We start from the raw sequence: 17,163 nt of genomic DNA, 5'->3' as shown, positions 1-17,163 counted from the left end.
GTCACTGTAATATATTCTGTAACTTGAAATACATACAATATGACAAACATGCCCATATTGTAGTCCATTATAACTGTCGACTGTGCGAATCTGGAGCCATTTGTGGCATAAAAGAAAAATTATTTTGTCACTTATGAAAAATGGCAAGAAAGAGACTACTGCAAGTTAGAGACTGAACTCCCAATATTACAGGCAAGTGGGGATTTATAACTAGTGGGCAGAATGAGGGAGTAGATGGGAAATTTGTAAGAAGAACTTAATTAAATATCAAGTGGAGGAAGAACTTGATTGGATATCAAGGGCGGGAAGATTCTTTGCTAAATCTGGCAGTCTATGGACAAGGCCTACTTGAGAAGACTCAAAGTTGCCCAACTAAAATTTGGTCAAGGATGAAATTTTTTGTCACCATCATCCAAACAGCCATATGATGATTATTCCCTTTAGTATCTAATGTCACATCCTAGGAGAAACCCTGGAGAATGGGAGATTACACATGAAAAAGCTCTGTGCAGGCAAGAACTGCCAGAGAACACCAGTTTGATCCATCTCCAAGATGAACTTGTATTGTTCTTATATTGTAAAACAGGAATGATTAAGTATCTACTCTATCTTTCCACTTAGGAGAATCCCAAAGACTGATTATAATTCAAGAAAGACCTGTTTTTTAAGTCCTTGGCAGTGGATGCTGCCAATTTTGTTTGAAATTCTGTTTCACATATTCATAGAGCTTATGTTGTATGCACTTGGAAATCATATCACGTGGTGTAGCTTCCAAAGCAGTGTCCATATTTGGACTTCAGAGATTTCATATAAAGTATTGGCAAGACAAGAATTAGTTTCTGGTTTTGTATTTTTCAAAGTAGGGGGTGCTTGTGAAAAATACAGTCCCTAGGTCTCATCTCAGATCTACTGAATCATTCTGTATGGGGGCTGGGGCTTGTATAGAAATTTGAATTTTTAACAGATTTTGATGATTCTGATGGATAGTCTGGTTTGAGAACTATTGCCTTAGGAGAAGTAGATATTTGGGAGCAAATGTGTGTTCTTAAAACTTTTTAAGAAAACAGTTTGTTCATTTAGCAACTCTTTACTGAATGGTAATCATGACCTCAGCTTGAGCCAGGAGCTGAGTGTGCAGCAGTGAGCAATAGGATGTGTTTGCTGCCCAGAGAGCATCCCAGCAGAGGGGTTAGACCTTCACCTAGTAATGTCCCTGTGACAGTATCACCACAATGGGAGCACAGCAGGCTGTGGGCAGTGACACAGAGGCCTGTTCCAGACACTGGGATCAGGACGGGCCTCCTTTGGGCATGAGTCAAAGTTGCCTAACAGTGGGGACAGTATTTGCAAAAGCCTTGAACAACAGAGGGCAGGTTTTCTGGAGCTGTCAGAGAAGCCTGGGATGTGTAGGGGTGTGTAGGGTGTAGTGAGGAAAGGAGGAGTCATGGGGGGGGGGTTGGAAAGCAGGCAGGAAGGGTGGAGGGGTTGCTGGAAGCACTTAGTTTTATGGCTGAACTCAGGATGCCAAAGAACACTTGCAGGGCAGAAATGAGGAAGGACACATGGGATCTGGGAAGTTCTATGGGGGATCCTGGTCTTTAAAGTTCCATAAGTTGATTGACACCAACACACTACTATCCATAGGCTATTTGGGCAGTGTTACAACTGGAATGGGCAGGCCAGAGCCCTGGACACAAAGATGCCTGGTTGTGCATGCTGTCCATCTGGGGGAGGTTCTAGGAAGTAGGTGTGGCAGTCAACAAGCCTAGGCTGTACTCCAGCCACTCTGGCGAGGGCCCAGCATCTGTGTGCAAAACACTATCAGTATCAGATCTGTAATGCTCACATCTGATATGTGTCTCTCCCGTAGATCCTGCCTGGCCTGTATATTGGCAACTTCAAAGGTGAGTTATCTCTCTTGTTTTTATTATTGTGGTAAAATATGGCATTTTAGCCATTTTTAAGTGTACAATTCAGTGGCATTAAGTACATTCACATTGCTGTATAACCATCACCACCATCCATCTCCAAAACTTTTTCATCTTTCCCAACTGAAAGTTAGTACTTTCAATACCAATTTAGTACTAATGATAGTACCCATTAAAGACTAACTCTGCATTTCCTGCTCCCCCAGTGCCTGGAAACTGCCATTTTACTTTCTCACTCTGAATTTTACTGCTCTAGGTAGGAAACTTATATAAGTGGAATCATACAGTTTTTGTCCTTTTGTGTCTGGCTTTTTTCACTGATAATGTCCTCAAGGTTCATCCACATTGTATCATGTTTCAGAATTTCCTTTCTTTTTAAGGTTGAATACTATTGCATTTTATGTATATACCACATTTTGTTTATTCATTCATCTGTTGATGGACATTTGGGTTGCTTCCACCCGAAGTTAAGTTTACTTTTTAAAAGATCAGCTTTAGTCTTCTCACATATGATTGAGTCAAGGTATAGACTTGGTTTATATGAAGTCTGGTCTGGATGTGGCCACCACTTACGCCCAGGCTCCTTGTTAGGTCCTCTTCCTCGTGTCCCAGCCCCTCGGCCAATACTGACAAAGGCGTGTGGAGCTTGCAGGTTCCAACTTAACCTGTGATCTTCATTTTAATTCTGCATACATGTTGGAACATCTTTATCAAAAAAAGACAGCTAACAGGCACAGTAGCTATGTAACTTCTTGATAATCTTTTATCACTTTTTCTAGTTATTATTAATAAATGTTCAGAAACCTATTGTTTTAATCACTTGGGAAAAATAAGAGGCAGTTTTATCTTTGGCAGATAATTCTCATCTTGTGTTGACTTTTCTTATTACACATTTCTCTGTGACTTATTCAATATGTATTTATTGTTTTGCTGTCACCTACCAACTTTTACTTTTAGCTTATCCATCTCAAAATGCTTTGTGGTCACAGAGGTGAGTGGAAACCCATGGAGCAAAGTGCAAGTGGCAAACAGACTTTTCTTAATTTCCAGGGAGGGGCCAGGTCCTCATGCTGTGTGACGCTTTGAGTGTTTATAAGTGAAAACACTGGTTCCTTAACATTGGAGATAGGGTAGACTTAAATAGGATGAAATAGACCTAGGAAACTCGCAGAAACAAGTCTGCCCAAACTTTGTTATGGGCATCTGAAACTCCTCCTACCCTGAACAAACCAGAACACCTCCCTGTTTTGTGGTTGTTGCTTAAATTTGTGAGTTCAGGTTCAAACTGACTATAAAAACAGTCTTTATGATTTCTCTGCATAATATTTATTTTTTCTTCTTGTCCCTGAAGGCTCCTAGTGCTGCTAATTCGCCTCAAATAGAATTAAGCACAGGGAGCTGACAGCTGCTAATTGCTACTAGAACCTGTTAAAAATAGTACTGGAGTTATTAAATCAGTAAGCTTTGTAGTGCTGAAAAAGCAGCAAGCGCTTTGTGGTAGGAGCTGGAATATAGAAAAGAGCAAATATTTTTAGAGGTTATTTAGTTATTGTTAACTGCTTTGATGGGGAGAAGGCAATGTCTTTGTGTTTGAGAACAGAGTTTAGAATAAATTCTTAGAAGTTGAATTACTAGGTAAAAGTGTTTATAAATTAAAAATTGTAATAAATACCAACCAAATTAAATATTTCTACCCCTAATTTATGAGAGTTTTATCCTAATACATAGAAGGTTATTTTCCTGTTGAAGGACATTATGCACAACTTTAAGGAAGTATTTAAAACTCCCTTTTTGTACTAAAATCCATACTTATTTTCTAAATAGTGAGTGACATAGGAATCCTTCACAGTTCCAGGATTCTTGTTTTATAGGTTTCATCCATTAGAGTTTTATAACAACTCACACCTGTCTTTGTTCAGATACTTAATCTTTTGTCATTGCTTTCCGTTATTCTGACATTAGTATGTGGTTATGTTTTTTCATGTATTCACCAAACATTTCTTAAACATTTATCAAGTGTAAGGCTTACCTAAAACAAAGGAATGATAGTGTGGTGCATCCCCAAGAAGTTGGAAGTGTTGTGTTCATATAGTTGCCTGTAAATTAACTCATCCATTCCACAAACTTATTGCAAGTGCCCAATGTGCAGAGCACTGTGATAGGAGTCTGATGTGGACATGTGTCCTAGTCCTCAGTGATTCGGATTCAGGGGGAGCAGGTATAGAACAGGGAAGTAGGTCCTGCAGAGTGGAGAGAAGCAATGAGGTAGGCTTGCCTTAGAATCCAGTTACCCCATAGACCATGAGCCAGATGTTTGCCCTCAGACATGTTAAGCAAACTCAATGTGAGAGAGGAAGAATGTCAGCTCTGGAGCTGTGGTGAGGACTGAGCCAGATGGTGCAGCTGAAGAACTCTCTTCCTGCCTGGTACATGGCAGGTCAGCCAGAGTAAGTCCTCCTCATCCTCTCTATCTGGAAATGGGAACCACAGACCTACTTTAGGCTGTTATGGGAAGATGTTCATAAAGCACCCACACCAAGCCAGGTGTACTATAGGTGCTCATCAACATTAGTTAGCAATATGGAAACCCAAGGTAAAAGGATCATGATTTCTGGAAAGTGAATCCGGCTCTCATCTGCTTTAGCGCGATGCCTCATTTAGTCATTTTCTTCTCTTTTTAAATCACAAATAATACATGCCTACTATAACACAACAACCAATATAGAAATATAAAAAGGAAATTTAATGAAAAAATTTAATTTTCTGAGACAGTTTTATTTTTTTTTACAGAATATAGATCGACACTTGCTACTCAGGCCTTGGTTCTAGTGGCCATGGTCTCCTCAGTCCAGTCATTGAATGGTCTTCTGTGCCATTTCCTTTCTTCTTTCCCCTCTCCTTCCCTCCTCCCTTCCTTCCAGTGGAATTTTTTATGTGTCACTCTGCAGCTTTTCTCCTTCTTCTTCTTTCCAAATGATCATGAGGATTCGGGGGCATTCTCGCGACTCGTAGTTTTTTATGCGAGAGGGGAGTAAGCGAGGAGGGGGAGGAGGAGAGGAAGAGGAAGAGGAGAGGAGGAGGAGGAGGAGGAGGAGGAGCGGAGGAAGCGGAGGAAGAAGAAGAAGAAGGGGAGCAGAGGAAGAGGAAGACGAGGAGGAACGAGGAGGAGAGAGAGAAGACGAAGACGAAGCATAAGCTAAGAAGGACTAACGCCTAATACGGAATCCTGCCTCTTCTCTCCGATTTCTTCTTGTCTTTCTCTTTCTTCTTCTTCTTCTCTTCTTCTTCCTTCTTCTTCTTCTTCTTCTTTTCTTTCTTCTTCTTCTTCCTTTTTAATAAATCACAAACAGTTTTCTAACACCTGGTGATTTTTCCACCTGGAGAAAAACCCATAGACAAACCCAGCTTCTGAAGTCTGGTCTTTGATGAGAGCCTCTCAATCAAGATTTCTGTAGCTGGTAGCTGGCTCTGCCCATATGTAAGGAGGGAAGGTGGGGAGTGGAAGCTCAAAGATCAATTCCTCCCTAGGCCAAGAGGGTGGGGATTAGCTACTTCCTCACAACTTAACAAGTGCAGAAGTGGATGCTAGCAGACAGAGGAAGCCTTCATTGCTTGAAGATCTCCACAGAAACCTTGCAAAGTGGGAAACAAGCTCAGGCACTGTGTGTGTACAGGTGATGTACATAGAGACATGTTTGAGGTCTCAAAGCTTTTTTGTGTCTGTCAATTAGAACATAGTTCCCCAGTTCACATGAGGCCGAGCTGGTAGAATTACTGAACATTGACTCGTAATGGTCTGCTGTTAGCTTAGCCTAAGAGACCTGGGTGCTGAGTGATGAGCTTCAGGTGATACAGCTTGTGAGAGCTGGGAATTATGTCTTTGAAGTGAGCATGTATTTGGAAACATTCAGACATGATGGAGATTGAGGCCCAGACCACAGCCTTGGGACTTACTGTGGTAATGATGATAATAATAATGGCAATGATAACATTTACTATAAGCCAGACAGCATTGTTCTAAGCATTGTATCATTTAGCACTTCTCTCAACCCTTACTGTTTTTCCACTTTATAGGTGAGAAAAGTGAGGCACAGAAAAACTTGCCACCAGTAAATATCAGAGCCAGGATTTGATAAGGGAACAGGTAGGAACTGTCCTGTTTTAGCCCCTAGCCTAGTTTGGAAATGTATCCACTTAAAGGTTGAACCCACTAACAGCTAATTTATAACTCTAGAAGTCATTAAATTTTGCAGTGGAAAATATAACTGCAAGACAGATTGGAATCTCTTGCCCATTAGTCAGCAGAATTCTCAAATTGAGAAGCAAAAGTTTTAGAAATGACTCAAAACATGGCTTAGGCTTCAGTGTCAAAGCAGAGAGACTTAGGTCTTTTTAAAATAGAGACCTTCTCCCTTTCCCTTGATCTCTCATTCTGCATGTCTATCCTTTACAGTTCACAAATCAGTGCAGCAGGTGTTCTGAGTATCATAAAGGCATTATCAAAGAAGTCCTTTCCAGTCAAATGTCCATTTTTCTTGAGCACTTGTGTCGATAGTGTTAATTTCTAATACTTCTTCTAATATATTTTTCTTAATTTTATTCAGGAGCATTTCTGCTTGACTTTACTAGACTAGCTTATTTCCTACAGCCACTCTGGCATTTCTTACACCTTAGGACTGGTTATCCCATCCATCTTCTGTATCAATATTAGATCCAGAGTGCTAATTCCCTTCATAAGGAAGCATGTAGCTGTTACTTTGCCCTTTAGGACAGCATCTTGCAGGAACTCATCTGCTACCAAAGTAAGGTCTGCCTTGTGACAGGTGGGGTCTTCCTCTGAGCTAGGTGGGGAATGTGCAATAGCAAAGAGAAGGATCTGTTGGGTGTTTCTGTTTCAGTGCTCCTACTGTGCAAAGGTGACATTTACTTCTTCTGAAAGCCAAGTAATGCCTAGGATGAGGGGCAGGGAGGGTGGCAGAGATAGGGAGGGTAAAGAGAGACAGGCAGCAAGAGTCCAGGGGCCAAGACAGATGACAGAAGAGAGAGGAAAGAATATGGTTAGCTATTTTTACTAATGAGGGGTTGTCTATTTTATTTAATGCAATTTATATTGAAATGTGAATAGTATTTTTTAAATTCTGTTTTTCCTGATTTTTTTTTTTCTTTCTGGGCTCTCAATTCTGTTCTACTGGTCTGTGTATCTATATTTCTGCCAATACTATGCTGTTTTGATTGTCACTTCGTCATATAATTTGAAGTCAGTTAGTGTGATGCCTCCAGGCTTGTTCCTTTTTCTAAGGATTGCTTTGACTATTTGGGGTCTTTTGTGATTCCATACAAATCTGATGTTTTTTTTTTTTTTTTTTTTGATTTCATTAAAAAATGCCAATGGGATTTTTATGGGTATTGCATTAAATCTGAATGTTGCTTTGAGTAATATGACCATTTTAACTATGTTGATTCTTCTAATCCTTGAACATGAGATATCTTTCCATTTCTGTATCTTTCTAAATTTCTTTGAATAATGTCTTGTTGTTTTCAGTGTATAGGTCCTACACATCCTTTGTTAAGTTTATTCCTAGATATTTTGTTCTTTTTGTTGCATTTCTTTTTCTGAAATTTCATTGTTAATATATAGAGCAAATTTTTTGACAAAGGAGCCAAAAATATGTAATGGAGAAAGGAAAGCCTCTTCAATAAATGGTGCTGGTAAAAATTGGAAAGCCACGTGCAAAAGAATGAAACTAGACTATTATCTGTCACCATACAGCATAATTAATTCAAAATGGATCAAGAACCATAAATTGCTTTGAAGAAAACATAGGAACTAAACTCATGGACCTTGGATTTAAAGGGGATTTTATGACTGATGTCAAAGACAAGGGAAGTAAGAGCAAGAATGAATATGACTATCAAACTAAAAAGCTTCTGTACAGCAAAAGAAACCAACAACAAGACAAAGGGGCTACCAACTGAATGGGAGAATATATTTGCAAACAATGCCTCTGGTAAGGGCCTAATATCCAAAACATATAAAGAGCTCATACAGCTCAACAACAGCAAAACAAACAAACAAGCAGTTTGGTTAAAAAATGGACAGAGTACCTGAACAGGCACTTCTTCTCCTAAGAAACATGGCCAAGAGACATATGAAAAGATGCTCAACTTTGGCTATTAGGGAAATGCAAGCCAAGACCACAATGAGATACCACCTCACACCTTTTAAAATGGCCATCAATAAGACAAGTAATAACAAGTGTTGGAGAGGTTGTGGGTAAAAAGGAACCCTCATACACTGCTAATGGGAATGTAAATTGGTACAGCCACTATGGAAAAGAGTATGGTGGTCCCACAAAAAGTAAGAATAAAATTACCATATGAGTTAGGTGAGGCGCGGGGTCCCACATAGTGACCAGAGGGGGGCAAGTGGTGTTTACCAAGTTAATATAGTTTCAGGTTTGGTGCCAGTGCTGAGCCTGGGAGCCCTTACAAGTCTCAGAGCACACCAAGGCCAGCCACTGCCCACTTTGGCCCCACGGGCCCCTGAGAGTTGTCTAAGAAAGACTGCAGCATGAGTTGCGGCTAGTTGCTTACCACTGGAAGTGCCTCCAGTGGTGCATGAGCCTGTTGCTGAAAGAACCTCCTATGGTACACAGTGCAGGGCTGGTTGCTCAGCTACCATTAAATGCCTTTGCTGGTGTGCAATTTGGATGGGGCGGCATCCTAGGAAGTCACCAGAGTGAAGAGGATCTCACCCGCTTAGTGCAGTTTTAGATTTGGCCATGTGGGGGAGGGCTCAACACAGGCAAAATGGCACCCACCTGGGACAGTGGTGGCTGTCCCTCTAGCCCTCCCCCTGCAGCCACACAACTCAGTCTTTCCCTGTTTGTTATTGGCACCTCCTGGGTTGCTGTCCCTTCTCTGGAGCCCAGGATGAGTACCTGAGAGCATGTGAATCTGTGTGTGAACCCTTTAAGAGGACGTCTAGATTGCCAGCTGCCTTCCATCTCACCTGAACAGGCGCAATCCCTGCTGATTTTCACAGCCAGCTGTTGTTGGGACTCCTTTTTTGGCACTAGAACCCTGAGATGGGGAGCTTGGTGCAGGTCTGGGGCCTTTCATTTCTCAGGAGGGACCGCTGCTACTTAGATAGCCCTCCCGATATTCATCTACCACACATGATTCTGGGGCCAGCTGTTTCCCATAGTTTCCCCCTCTCCCAGTCTCAAATCGGCCTAATTCTGTTCACCTGGTCTTCAGATGACTATCCAGGGTGATTGTTCTATAATTATGATTTTAATGTGGTCATGGGAAGCAGCGAGCACAGCATTTACCTAAGCCGCCATCTTGCCTTGACAATCTGGCATTTGGCACCCTGGGGTTCTTATTCAAGTGCAGGTTGTGATTGCATAAGTATGTAGTGAGCCTGGGTGTCTGCGTTTTCATCACACTTCCTGGTGATGCCATTCTTCTTGGCAGACCCTGGTTTGAGCAGCAAATGACTAAGTTCTGCCTCTATGATTTTGTGCTTAGAGAGACATGGTGTGAAACTTTCAGGCTTATGTATATGCATGTGAGTAAGCTGATAACCCCATGGCCAGAGTCTTAACAACTGTGTTCATAGCTCGTTAACATAGTGGTTGTAGGCAGCCATCCAGAATCATCAATAACCTGTAGTCTTAAAGAATAAAAGGTCCAAAGTCATCATCCAATAGCTTTGATTAAACATTTTACACACACTCAAATAGGTAGACTGAGCCTGTGTGTATGAAAGAGGATAATCCCAAACTGGTGTATCAGTGTGGATAACACTATGATAAAACAGGAATGCAGAGCAAAGAAAGCATTGTCCAAGAGTAATTACCATTTTCTTTGGAGTTCAATAGTTACATGTCTCATTTGTAGTATCAAGTAGTCTTCTGTATTCACAAATGTATAATCTTATATCAAAACCACTTTTTTTTTGTTGTCATTTATCTTAATCTGTGCTACAAAAGTATATGTGGTGCTTAAATGTTCTAAAGTCAAATTGTGGTGGTGGTTAAACAACTGAATATGCTAAAAACCCTTGAATTGTACACTTTAAAAGGGTGAATTTTACAGTATGGAAATTATCCCAATAAAACTTTTTTTAAAAAAGAAAAAAATGTATTTAAACAAATATTGATCTTTAAAATTTAAATCCCAAGCAGAATCAGAATCTGAAAGATTTTGTCCTAGATTGTCCTAAACCTGTTTTAGAGAGCTCCACTGCTGCTCTGGCTCTCCCACCTTTTCTGCCCCACCTTCAGGGGAAGGGGGGAGCGGGAGGGGCGGAGTGCAGGGGCGGGGGGCGGGAGAGGGGGACTCTTTTGTGAGCACTGAAACCGCCCTCTTGATCTTGTTTCACTTCTTATGAATTCAAATGCATATGGGTGGTGATTAGAAGATTGCATTTTGGTGACTATGTGGAAACTGGTTGCCTGTGAGATCATAAATGATTTTAATTGCTGCCTAATTCAAAGCTCACTGATGCTGCAACTTAAGACAGCTGGATGGGGGAGGCGGTTGGAATTGAGTCCCTGTATGTATGAGGTAGATGGCTGCTGTGCACATCTGAATTTGAAGCTTGAGATGGTTGGAGTGATGAAGAGAGTCTTAAAACCAAGATTTTAATACTACTTTTAGAGAGTTCTCTCCCCCTTTCTTTAAAAGTGGTATGTGCTTATTGCAGAATATTTAGAACAGAGTTCTTAGTTTTTGCTCGGTCATCAAGGCTTATTAGAACTGCAGATTCCTCAGCCTGTCATGGACCTTGAACTAAGTTGGAGCCCAGGAATATGCTTTTTTTAACAAGTCCCCCAAATAGTTCATAAGTATGTGAAACTTTTAGAACCACTCATGTTGAATATACACAAAAATATATTTAAAAAGAAAAAAACTGAGAACACTTATAATATCCTCTCTTAAAGGTTACCACTTTATTATAATTTCTTGTAGCAGTTTTATCCCCATGTATATGTATGTCTTTATGTGTTTTAACAAATTGTATCTTTATTGTATTCATAGTTTCATACCTGTTTTTCTCCAGTGCTTAATGTTATATCCTGAGTGTTTTCCCATGTCATTAAATATGCTCCAGAAACATCATAATTAAACATCTGACTTTGGGTCCATTTTACCCTCTATCATTTTAAAAAACTCATCCCAGGCAAGGACAGAGACATAGAAGGAAATGAACCTCTTGTATCTTGCCAGACTCCTGTTTTTTACATTAGAAGAAGGGTTCCAATTTGGGGAGATTCATTCAGTCTGTCTTCTACAAGTGGGTGCATTGGACAGGAATGTAATTTGGATATCTTCTTAGTTTCATTTGCAGATCATTTAATAGTCAACTGATAACTTATGGACAATTGTGTTTGGAATTTCTAGAGAATATTCCACTTTTACTTTTTTCTTAAAGTGAATATAGATGATATAGATGTCATAAGTCTGCATCTGGGCTCATCCCTCCATTTATTTATTTGTTTATTGGTTTGTTTTCATTAGTTTCAAGTATACAGTACATTGGTTAGACATTTATGTAGTTTATAAAATGATCCCCTAATTACTCCTTCTCTCCTCTGGTTTTCCACCTAGCCAATATATTAATGCAAACTACATTCCCTACGCTGTGTTCCTGACTATCTATCAACTACAAATTTATACTTCTTCAACCCTTCACCTTATTCATCCCTCCTTTTGACATAAGGGTAAAGTAATCTCTGGCAGGTTCTTATTTCTTATATAGTAAGTGGTCCTTTTATATTTAATTTTAACTTAGATTCTTAATCATTAAGAGGTAATTAAAAATATTTTAAACATCTTTATTGTTATAAGTTTTATTGTGTCTAAAATTTAACAAATGTCAACTACGAAATGATCTCATAGGTTCACTTCCTTTAAACAGCAATAGTCATGATTACAGTGTTTATTAATGTAAATACTTTTCATGTTTTATATGATCACTTTGTATCAAAAGCTGTGTCAATCAGAAATAAACTTATTATCTACAAAATACATAAAAGTGATAGCCCTAAATTCCCTAGATCTAGATTATTCTGGGTATGGTCAGTTATGGAGTTTCAAGAAAGAAATATGCAAGTCATTTTGTGGTTTTTCCTGGCCAAACTGTAGGAGTAATTCACTTGCAGAAAATATTGAAATGTCCACCCTCTTTCTTCTATGACAGATGCCAGAGATGCAGAGCAGTTGAGCAAGAATAAGGTGACCCACATTCTGTCTGTCCACGATAGTGCCAGGCCTATGTTAGAGGTAAGAGAGCTGCACACATATTTTCATTTGTGTTCCATGGGAGTGCATAGGATATCAACAAAGGCGACTGTGTTCTCTCTAACACCAGTGTGCACCTGTGATGGCTGACTGTATTAATTTTGTGCTCAGGCCATATTTATGTCTATGCCCTGTCTGTGGCATGATGGAAGGATCTATTCTTTTTCTGATTGTACTTCTCGTTGGCTTTTTTTGGCTAAATGCCAAAGAATAAGCTGAGGCCACATTTCTTTTCCTTTGGATTTTAAAGACATTTAAAACCCATTTCATTCCTTTCAAAATTATCTCTGATTTTAGAATCTAGAATAATAAAGGCTGTTCATTTCCTTCAGGTTGGTCATTTCCTGTTTGTTTGTTTTTTCCATTTAAGCATGATTATGTGTCGTTTGCATTTAGGTATGAAAGACAATGAAATAAATTGTTACTGGGCTTCTGTGGTACACAGACTCAGAGTAGAAGCTGTCCTTATGTTTCTGGCTTTCAAATAAACAGTATATCTGCCTGTGTTGTTGGCTAGGAGCAGAATCTATTTCTGTATATTAGCCTCGACAGAGCTTAAGTTACCTCTTTTTAGAAAATATGCATGTGTGATTGTGATGAGTATTGTGTTTTTCTATTTTAGGGTCGGGTGTTGGAGAGGATGGGGTGACTTGTTTTGAAATAATCCTAATTCAAGCTGTTTTTATTTAAATTCATATTATGCAACAGTAGATAATATATCTTTTATTTTAAATTTATTTGTTTTCCTTAGCTATTAGAGCTGACACATTTCAGTTAGTATGAAACAAATGAAGACATGGACTAATAAGTGATTCTATTAAACATTATAGTACCACAGAACCATAGATGACAAATAAACCTCAATTCATTTCTTCAGATCTGTGAGTTCATACTTCTGTCATTTTAGCTCATGATTTTTTTGTGTTGTGGCAAGATGATATTGAAAACAACAGGAACAACAAGAGCACATCATTTTTTGGAGCATAACAGTTCCTTTGAAAATAGCTACTCATTTTTTCATCTATAAATGACAGTTTATATTTAAAACATACCAAGCTTTAGTCAAGATGATAAGTTAAACACAAACTGGTCATGATTGACTTTCTCTTAAATGATGAGATTAGGCTTGAGGTTTTCTTTATCTTAGTAAATTACATGGGTATTCTTACAACCCTCACCCTGTAGGCTTGCCTCCTACTTTCATATTCCATTTAATGGAACACATTGTCATATATGAACATGGCCCTTGAATCTGTTCACATTCTAACTCCTATCTAGATACAAGATCTTCAAGTGTTGGAAATAAAAGAGCTCCAGCCTTTATTTGTCCAACCTTCCCATTTTGCACATGGGAAAATGAAGGGCTTAAAACAGGTGGGATTGTAATCCAGAATAGAGACCACTGTATAAAACCCGTGGACAAACTGTTCCATCAATAAATACTATATATCCCTCTTTATTCCATGCCTTTCAAAAAGAAAGAGAAACTCTCCACAGGGACAGCATTTATTTAGCAACATCGTATTGTAGTCTTTGGGTGCTATTATTACCTCAGCTTAATAGTAAGTACTTTCCTGTGATTCCATATCTTTAAGGATTAGACCACTAATTTATAGTGTAACATAGGTTTATTCATTTTTATTCATTTTTAACTTCATAAGAAATTCATTAATACATTCTTATAAAAAATTTAAAATAGTACCCTCTTTGGGAAAACTGAGGTACCAAAAGTTATTTGAACTAGCATGCTCACATTAAATTATTGGAATAGAGAACATTCACAAGAGTCCCAGAAGTTTCAGACCTTTGTGTAGCCCCTGCCTGCTGTGTAAAGGCAGTCTTTTGTCTTAAATTTCAGATTCAGTTCCAGAAGTCATGACCTCACCCAGTCTGAGATAAGTCAGGGAAATTATTATTTTTGGAACAGAAAGGGAATTAACAGATGGATTTTATTCTTCAGTAGCTCTGATTCCTAGAATGAAATAGCACAGGGATGAAGGTGAGAAAGCAGGTTATATGCAGGGCCAACCAACTGCCATGAGCTGATCCCCTGATGAAGAGCCCTAATAAAGAGTGCAAGAATAAGGAATGAGAGAGGAGAGAGCTGGGACCTCCTTCATTTTCTAAGATCTTCAGAACCATGTACGTTTATTGAATGGCTCTTAACTTACTCTGGGCAGCCCTAGTCTAGGCCTAGGCTGGAAGTAGGGAGGTAGTTACTATCTGATATTGAAAGGCTTCAGTCCTGTCACTTCCACATAGTTCTGCGAGTCCTGCTGCCATGTCACTGTGTATTAAGCAGTACACTGTAGGTACTTCTTTGGATCCTTTCCAGTGAACATCTGAATAGGTTTAAAAGCACTGCATGCTTACCATCAATTATCAAGGGATTTTAGAATCTTTAGGTCTGCTCTTATTATGATGGAAGCTAAGCGGGAGAAGGAAGTCATATTGTATTTCAATGTGGTTTCTAGAACAGAGGTCAGGGCTTAGCAAGGATTCTCAAAGGATAGACTATCAAAACAGTAGGACTGTGATGTGATGCTTTCCAAAAAATAAATAAATTTAGGGAATTTAACATGCTCATGTTAAATTCCTCTAGAAGATTTATGGTTGTGTTGACATAATAAAGGTTCTCAAGTTTCGCGTTGAAGGCACACATTTATCAGTCTTTATGAGCAGGGAACCAGTTTGCATGTATGCATGCTATGTGACATGTGACCTAATAACATCCATGGAACTATATTCTACTGAATATGATCATGGGAATCTAGATTAAGGAGGACCCTGGAAAGAAGCCTGCTGCCCCTTGGAGTATAGGATGAGTCTCCTACATGGGTGCTTGTTCAGAGGAATGCTTATAAGCCTGGTGAGCTGAGGGGATTAGAGTCAAGGAAATGATGCTAAACCATATCTTGTTACCAACTGAGACTGCCTTAGGATGGGTTGTTGTGACAACTTGGTATAGCTAGAATAGGCAGAATAGAAGATTACAGTTTTTGTGCCTGTTACATCTTCTTGAGTGTAATCTGTTGTAACACCTGGCCAATGACAATACTATATAACATGCACCTGACATGAAAATTGTCATGAATATGCTGAAAATATTTTTAGTTATTATGCATTTATTGATTCTCCTTAGGAAAGACTCTAAGGAACTTGGTTGATTTTAGCTAGATTAGATAGGATTCTCCATTATTTGGGTAATTTTTGCAGTTTCCCAACATAGTGCTCTCAGGGTCTCACACTTTTCCTGAAAGGCAGAAGAAAATGAAAGGCACTGTTCTGAGGTCTGTAGAGTGGCTGAGTCTTGCTTCTGATCATCAAGTGGAGACAGGTGGTCTTTAATGGATGAGACAGATTTCTTTATCCTCTGAACCATGAGGCAAGGTGGTCAGCTAAGGGAAAGAGATCTGAGGCTTCAATTATTATATCTTTTGAAGAGTATCTGAGGAGTAAATCTTTAGAATTAAGACTCTTAGAAACTTGGCAGAAACTTGGGGACCCATATACTCACTTGGGTCAGTCCTAAACTAAAATCTGAAGAACTGACTCCATTTTTATGATTACTATTTATATGATGTAGAAATCCCAGCTGCACAAGAAAGCTGAAGTTCAGAGACATGAAGGGACTTCTCACATTTCACAGCTGCTCTTGGTAGCTTTAAGGAAATCTGGATCTTTTTTCTCAGGCCTGAGATTTTTCCAGAGTGCCTCACTACTTTGGGTCCTTTCATAGCTTGACGGATGCTTCTGATTTTGCTAACAGTATTAGTAGATATCATTACATCAGCTTTGGAAAGTGTTATACCATTTATGTCCCTATTGGCAGTGTGTGAAAGTACCATCACCAGCACAGAGTTTTATTCTTCTTTACTTTTAATTAGCAACATTTTTGTTTTGTTTTATTTGCCTCAATTGCCTTCCTCAAACTGTTGAGTCTCTTGGCAAGACAGTTCTTCCATTTGAAGGCAGGGAGTTAATGATTTATTCATTATTTCAAGCTCCTACTACATGCCAGGCCCCAGGACAGGTGCTGGCGATAATGAGTAAATCTCAGTATCTGCCCTGGCAAAGTGCTTAGTTTATAAACAAGATACATACTCTGGTTTTTTTTTATAAATATTAATTAATTAAAAGTATTTTATAACTATTATAGCCCAGTGAACAAAGAACTCTGGCTCAGGGCTTACCCTTGCTGCTAGGAATCAAGTTGGAAGAGAGGCTGTGGAAGCTCGATGAGGTTACTCCGCTGCCATGTGAATCTGGAGACATTTGTAGTGACCAGGCATTTGCCTCGGCCTTTGGAAATGGCTGGGAATTTGGGAAATCTGGTTGGTGGCATTCCAACCAGGAGAGCCTGGTAGAGAGTGACAAGATATGATTTCTGGTGGGGCCCTGACTCCGCAAGATCACACAAGTCTTGTTCAATCTTCCCAGAACTCTGTGAGCCCAGCAAGGCAGATGGCATTGTCCTGGTTCCTCTATAATCAGGCCTGACAGCTTGCTCACATCAGCTTCTAGCAAGTGGCAGAGCCAGGAGAGAAAAGAAAATCATTGCTACATACCTAACATACCAAATTTCAAAAGGAATTAAGGCCAAAACTATAATTATAGCATTTAAGCAGGGAAAACCCTTCATTTGTTTTCATGTTTAAGACTTGGTTGGGAAGTTGCTTGCATTTGGTCAAAAGTGTTTCCTTATTTGTGAGCTGTGTCTTTAGCATATACTTATTGCTTTAGATTTGAGGGGTGATAAATACTCCTGTCACAAAGATTTTGCTTTTTCAAGTCAGATAGCTCACATTGTTTGTAGGTGTTGAGGAAGTAATATTGAGTAATGAAAGCATTCTCCCTTCCCCTGAAAAAAGAAACAGAACTCTATCTTTCTATAGTAAAAATTTCAGAGTTTGTTTCATTTTTC

The 17,163-nt window shown here is 39.2% G+C and overlaps 1 protein-coding gene across 8 annotated transcripts in view; it reads left to right on the top strand.

Annotated features, from left to right (window-relative positions):
* The window catches only part of DUSP22 (dual specificity phosphatase 22), a 59,255-nt gene that overhangs the window by 10,287 nt on the left and 31,805 nt on the right, over positions 1-17,163 (top strand). For 6 of the 8 annotated variants that reach the window (XR_001598739.2, XM_016159510.2, XM_016159509.2 and 3 more), the window contains exons 2-3: positions 1,871-1,904; positions 12,139-12,221. Coding sequence is in view for 7 of the 8 variants with exons in the window: in XM_016159510.2 (XP_016014996.1) it covers positions 1,871-1,904; positions 12,139-12,221 (117 nt within the window). In the remaining variant the exon portion in view is untranslated. Of the gene's footprint in view, positions 1-1,870; positions 1,905-6,002; positions 6,073-12,138; positions 12,222-17,163 lie in introns of all 8 variants that reach the window. The other 2 variants (XM_016159511.2, XM_016159512.2) reach the window with 2 other exon arrangements.

Source organism: Rousettus aegyptiacus, unplaced genomic scaffold (genome assembly GCF_014176215.1).
Source record: "Rousettus aegyptiacus isolate mRouAeg1 unplaced genomic scaffold, mRouAeg1.p scaffold_m13_p_1, whole genome shotgun sequence".
Taxonomy (NCBI): Eukaryota; Metazoa; Chordata; class Mammalia; order Chiroptera; family Pteropodidae; genus Rousettus; species Rousettus aegyptiacus.
The sequence above is the reverse complement of the archived record's forward strand: the minus strand, read 5'-3'. Positions and strand labels throughout refer to the sequence as shown.